The sequence below is a fragment of the Cetorhinus maximus genome, chromosome 23, assembly GCF_964194155.1.
Source record: "Cetorhinus maximus chromosome 23, sCetMax3.hap1.1, whole genome shotgun sequence".
NCBI classification, from domain to species: domain Eukaryota; kingdom Metazoa; phylum Chordata; class Chondrichthyes; order Lamniformes; family Cetorhinidae; genus Cetorhinus; species Cetorhinus maximus.
The window spans coordinates 3,393,644-3,400,041 of NC_135901.1; the positions used below are offsets into that span (position 1 = coordinate 3,393,644).

At 46.9% G+C, this 6,398-nt stretch overlaps 1 protein-coding gene across 2 annotated transcripts; it reads left to right on the top strand.

Moving 5' to 3' along the window:
- The first annotated feature begins 2,147 nt into the window (after positions 1–2,147).
- Positions 2,148–5,735, top strand: LOC144698111 (uncharacterized). 2 transcript variants are annotated; one of them, XM_078570041.1, is made up of 2 exons: positions 2,148–2,181; positions 3,063–5,735. In XM_078570041.1, exon 2 carries the CDS (start codon positions 3,426–3,428, stop codon positions 4,317–4,319), a length of 894 nt encoding a protein of 297 aa, XP_078426167.1. In that variant the 5' UTR covers positions 2,148–2,181; positions 3,063–3,425; the 3' UTR covers positions 4,320–5,735. The 2 variants fall into 2 exon arrangements, with proteins under 2 accessions (XP_078426167.1, XP_078426166.1); XM_078570040.1 differs by having other exon boundaries at positions 2,154–2,330.
- The last annotated feature ends 663 nt before the right edge of the window (positions 5,736–6,398 follow it).

The following is a 6,398-nucleotide window of genomic DNA, read 5'->3' on the forward strand; positions in this document are numbered from 1 at the left end:
TCACTGGTGATGCCCAATTCCCATGAATGAAGTGAAAATTTTCTGTACTTGCCAAATGGATTAAAAGACTCTACACATAAACTTGTTAATAAAACAATACTGTTTTCTGTTGCAGTATAGGAACCGCGTCAGTTTAATAAACTAATTTCTCCTAGAATCTACCTCCCTTTAGCTTCCCACATTGGAAATTGTTGGGCTCAACAAGTCCTCTGGGTTTCAGAGCAGTGGAGGAGACTAGAACCTGGAGACGCAGTTTAAGAATAAGAGATGAGAAATTTAAGACTTAGATGAGGAGGTTCGTTAGCCTATGGAATTCACTTCCCGAGAGCACAATAGAGGCTGGGTCATTGTTCAAGGCAGAGTTAGACAGATTGTTGATAGACAAGGGAGTCAAGTGTTGCAAGGGCAGACAGGAAATTCAAGTTGAGACCACAACCAGATTAGCCATGATCTTATTGAATGGTGGAGCAGGCTTGAAGGGCTGAATGTCCTTCTCCTGCAGCTAAGTTCTAGTCCTATGGGTTAAACCCAGCAGCCTCACCTCCATCTCCACTTCAGTTCAATGTGCTTCTGCATCCAACACTATCCTGATTCAAACCTGGTCTGTCTGTGTTTCTGGATTCAGCCTGCAATAGAACAAAAGCAAAATACAGTGGATTCGAGCAATCTGAAATGCAATAAGAGAAAATGCAGGGAAACACAATAGGTCAAGCAGTATCTGTGGAAAGAGAGAAACAGAGTTAACATTTCAGGTCGTTGACCTTTCCTCAGCCTCGAATAAAACAATTACCGACAGTTCCCACAATCCCCCGCGCCCCAGAAACCGCTCTAACCAACTCACGCCTTTCCCCAGGGCCAGCCGCGGGGCATTCTGGGCAGCTCCTTTGTTGTGAGTCGGACTCGGTGGAAATGGGAGAAGAAACTGGGAAGCGGCAGCGAGGATGGGGGAGGCGCTGCAGCATTGCTTTAATGGGCAGCCCCGACCCCCAGCAGCCCCCAGCCCGGGGAGATCACCGCACGGCCGCCGGGCCCGGCCGCTCCCATTCAGCCTCGGAGAGCCGCACTCGCTGCTCCTGAGGCTGTGCTCACCCCCCGCTCAGTTTCTCCATTGAATCCTGTTTCTCTCATTGTTTTTCCCAATTCAGATTCACCGCCTCATTTTATTTTCTTCCTCTGAGCCCCTGATCTCCATCTGACAGGGCCGTGTTGGAGAGCAGGCATTGACTGTCCTGGGAAACAACAGCAAGAGGAACTCAGAGGCCCGAGGAGCAAGGAAGCAGCGAGTTCACCAATTGGAGCAATTGAGGCCTGGAACCTGAGTTGGCCAGTCAAGTGAGTCAGTTGGAACCCCTGGTAGACAAGTTATCATTAAAACATTCTTTTTTTTGGGGATGTGAGCGTCGCTGGCTATGCCAGCAATTATTGCCCATCCCTAATTGCCCTTGTTTAGAGGGCATTTAAAAGTCAACCACATTGCTGTGGATCTGGAGTCACATGTAGGCCAGACCAGGTAAGGATGGCAGATTTCCTTCCCTGAAGGGGATTAGTGAACCAGTTAGGTTTTTATGACAATCAACAATGATTTCATGGTCCTCATCAGAGTTTTAATTCCGGATTTTTATTAAATTTAAATTTAATCATCTGCCGTGGTGGGATTTGAACCCCAGTCCCCTGGGTCTCTGGAAAACAACAGAGTAGTTTAAATGTTGTCAGTATTTTGATTTCCTGAGGCTCTGATTATGAGTTTCAGACATTCTGTGCCACGTGGATGAGGGTTTCCAAGGTCATGCATCTCTCTCTTTGCATGTCGATGTTTGTAAAAAATATACAAATTGATTTCCCCCTCATGTTTCTATTTTCAATGCTGAGATGGACAATGCCCCACCAATTCCCACTCCCCTTCTTTCTCGTGGTTAATGGAGGGTCCATGCACTTGAGTTGATGCATAATTTTGTTCCCAATTTTAATTATTGCCTCCCGCCTCAATCTGCCCATCAGTTGAAAAAACACTAATGAGGACCTGTAATGGCGGGGTCATTACCCAGCATTCCCCGCGGTGGTGAATGTTCCCCCATCCAAACCACAGGAGTGGTGCGCAGGCGCAGGTCCGATCTGTTTGGAGTATGCGCAGTGAGAGTGATGGCGCTGGGGAGAGACGCTCTTTTGTCTCATCTGCAACCGGTAAGGAAATTGAAACGCGGAGGGACCGATAGAGCCGGCGGGTCGACAGGGACGGTTTCGAAACACCTACTGAAGGCCTCACACCTCGAATAAGAATTTGCAGGTCCCGGGTTTGCAGCTTCGAGTCCTTTTCTCGAGAAGTGGCCCAGGTGAACTGCCGCCATCTTTGTTCAGCGAGGAGTAGAGCGCATGCGTTGGCGACTGGGTAGAGTGGGCGGGGCTTCAGAATCTCTGTTCCCTGCCGAGTCCTAGTGCCCGGGTAGTGCAAACAGCCGCTCCAGTTTTTTAAACAGCTTCACCTATTCCCAGACTGCAGGTGATGTTTGCAGCCCAGAGGAGACCATGTATATATTCAGTCTGAGAGGTAGCAGCCATGTATGGTTACCTGAGGGGCTGCTCTTCCATGTTAGTTTACGCTTCAGCCCCAGGCTCCTGATCTTGCTGCCCAGTGGGAGGTGGTTAAGACAGAGGATCTTCTACTGGAGCTGCTCTCGGTTAAAACAGCATTTTGGAGATCAAGGGTGGGTGGTATCTATGGCTGCTGGCCTCTCTTCCATGGTTTTGTCTGTGCCCGAGTGGCCTTGGACAAGGAACATGCGGTGTCCACCGATAGACTTGATACCTCCCACAACCGGTGGTACCTCAGGGTACAAAGTGTCTCATAGACACTGGAAACAATATTCTGGTTTAGTTGGGAAGGCTCTCTTCACTTTTGATGGAACTTTGTTGCCAATTTTAGTTTCTTTTACTTTGATTGGATCACGTGTTTGAGAAAACAAGTGGAAAGAATGTTCCACAGAAATAAGTCTAACAAGAACAGTCTGTTCTGAATTTCTATCCTGCACTGATCGTGATACTGACTCTGTCAACTCTATTTACAGAGGATTAGAAGGAGAGGACTTGCTGATGGGAAACTCAAACCAAACATCAGATCAAGATCTGACCGAGCCACTCAATTCATCAGGACCTGAATATCAACGGCCTTTGAACATTTAAAAGGTGGAAGGAGAAATGTTTGTCTGTTCTGTCTGGGGGAGAAGAATTCAACCATCGGTGTGACTGGAAAAGCACCGAGACACCCACACATCCGAGTGAGTGTGTTTCAGTGAACTGAACTTTAACCAGTTACACAGCCTGAAAAAACATTACACTGTCCACAGTGGGGAGATCTGTACATTTGCTCTGTGCGTGGATGAGGCTTCAACTGATCGACCAACCTGGAGAGACACAAGGACACCCATACCATGGAGAAACCGTGGAAATGTGGGGACTGTGGGAAGGGATTCAATTACCCATCCCTGCTGGAAATGCATCGACGCAGTCACAGTGGGGAGAGGCCATTCACCTGCTCCGTGTGTGGGAAGGGATTCATTCAGTCATCCCACCTGCAGACCCACCAGCAAGTTCACATTGATGAGAGGCTGTGTAACCCCTCGGACAGTGAGAACAGCTTTCAAAGCTCCAAGGACCTGATCAGGCACCAGGTTGTTCACACCGAGAAACAGTTCAGTTGCTCTCACTGCGGGAAGGTGTTTAAAAGATCACAGAATCTCATTGAACACGAACGCACTCACACTGGGGAGAGGCCGTTCATCTGCTCTGTGTGTGGGAAGGGATTCACTCGGTCATCCCACCTCGCTACACACCAACTAGTTCACACAGATAAAAGACCTTTCAAATGTTCTGACTGTGAGAAGAGTTATAAAACCACAAGCGATCTGCTGATCCACCAGCGGGTTCACAATGAGGAGAGGCCATTCAGATGCACAGTGTGTGGGAAGGGATTCACTCTGTCATCCAGCCTCCAGAAACACCAGCGAGTTCACACTGGGGAGAAGTCATTCACCTGCTCCTTGTGTGGAAAAGGATTCATTTATTTAACCAGCCTCAGATCACACCAACTTGTTCACTCTGATAAGAAACCTTTCAATTGTTCTGAATGTGAGAAGAGCTTTAAAACCACAAGTGTTCTGCTGAGACACCAGCGAGTTCACACTGGGGAGAGACCGTTCATCTGCTCCGACTGTGGGAAGGGATACACTCGCTCATCCCACCTGCTGACACACCAGCGAGTTCACAATAGTCTGCAGGGACTGGATTCTGCTGTTATTGCTGCTGTTAATCAGATCCAGGAATGAACCATGTTCATTCAGACAGCTGGGCTTTGTTTCAGCTGATGTAAGTAACCCGTATAACTGAGCTGGAATTTAATATTCTGGATAAATGTCAAGTGAACTAATATTGTTACAGGCACACTTTCGAGACCTTGATTTCTCCAATATGAGATTAATTGATGTCCAGTTGCTAACTGCTCCATTTTTGGAGCCTTTTCTCCTTTCTAACTCTAGATTATTTCAGTTATCATGCCTTTAATTACTCTCACGGACAAGTCCCATACCTTCCAAACTGTCCCTCCTAGCCTTGGTGTCCAGGAAAGGTATTGGTAACACTCCCGGGATCACTAAACACAAAACCCAGTCTTTTATACTGATGTGCTGGGCTCCGCCATCATTGAGGATGGTGATGATTGTGGGGACCTACTTTTCCTGTTAGTTGTTTACTTGTCCAGCACCATTCTTGACTGGATGTGGCAGGTTGATCTGTGATCTGATCCGTTGTTTGTGGGATCGCTTAACCCTGCCTCGAGCATGCTGCTTCCACTGTTTAGAATGCACATTGTTCCATCGTGTAGGGTCACCAGATTGGAATCTGAGTTTTAGGAATGCCTGGTGCTGCTCCTACACTCTGTGTTGAACCAGGGTTGGTCCCTTGGCTTGATGGTAATGGTAGAGTGAGGGATATGTGGACCATGTGGTTACAGATTGTGGCTGAATACAATTCTGCTGCTACTGATGACCCACAGCACCTCATGGATGCCCAGTTTATATTTCAACCTATTCTGAATCTATCCCATTTAGCATGGTGATAGTGCCTCACAATATGATGGACGGTATCCTCAGTGTGAACACGGGACTTTGTCTTATAAAATCACAAGAATTAGAAGCAGGAGTAGGTCATTTGGCCCCTTGAGTCTGCTCCGATCATGGCTGATCTGATTGTTGCATTAACTCCCACTTTCCTGACTGCTCCCATAACTCTTGACTCTCTTGTCAATCAAAAACATGTCCAACTCAGCTTTGAATATATTCAGTGATCCAGCCTTCATTGCTCTCTGGGAAGGAGAATTCAAAAGACTAATGACCCTCAGCAAAGAAATTCCTTCTTGTGTCTGTCCTAAAAAGGAGACCCCTTATCTTTAAACTGTGCCTCCTAGTTCTAGATTCACCCACGAAAGGAAACATCCTCCCAACATTTTCCCTGTCAAGCCCCCTCAGGATCTTGTTTCAATAAGATCACCTCTTATTTTTCTAAACTCCAACAAGTATAGGCCCAACCTGCTCAACCTTTCCTCATAGGACAATCCCTTCATTCCAGGAATCAGTATAGTGAACCTTCTCTGAACTGTTTCCAATGCAAGTATATCTCTCATTCAGTAAGGGGATGAAAATTGTGCCCAGTTCCCTCGCTGTGCTCTCTCCAATGATCTGTACAGTCATTCCTTACTTTTATACTTCAGCCCCCTTTCAAAAATGCCTCCCTAATTACTTTCTATTCCTGAATGCTACCTTTCTGTCATTCATGTACCAGGACACCCAGATCCCTCCGTACCGCAGCATTCTGCAGTCTCTCCCCATTTAAATCATATGGTTTTACTATTGTTCCTGCCAAAGTAGACAGCCTCACATTTTACCACATTATACCTGCCACAATTTTTGCCCACTCAATTAACCTATCTATATCTTTATATCCTCCTCACAACTTGCTTTCCTACCTCTTTGTATCATCAGCAAATTTGATTATAACACAATTGATTCCTTCATCCTAGTCAGATGGTAATAGTTGAGGCCCCAGCACTGATCCTTGTGACACTCCACCAGTTACAGTTTGTCAACCCGAAAGTGGATGAGCACTGTGTGGTGGTCACTCCTATCAATAGTGTCATGGACAGAAGGATCTGCAACACGTAGATTGATGAGGACGAGGTCAAGTAGGTTTTTCCCTCTTGGTTCCCTCACCACTGACCGCAGACCCAGTCTAGCAGCTATGTCCTTTAGGACTCAGCCAGCTCAGTCGATATTGGTGTGAGTGAGCCAGTCTTGGTGATGGACATTCCTCCACCCACTGTACATTCAATGCCCTTGCCACCCTCAGTGCTT

Bases quoted from the DNA above. Each gene is read 5' to 3' on its own strand.
- LOC144698111 (XM_078570041.1), top strand. From the start codon at position 3,426: ATGGAGAAACCGTGGAAATGTGGGGACTGTGGGAAGGGATTCAATTAC.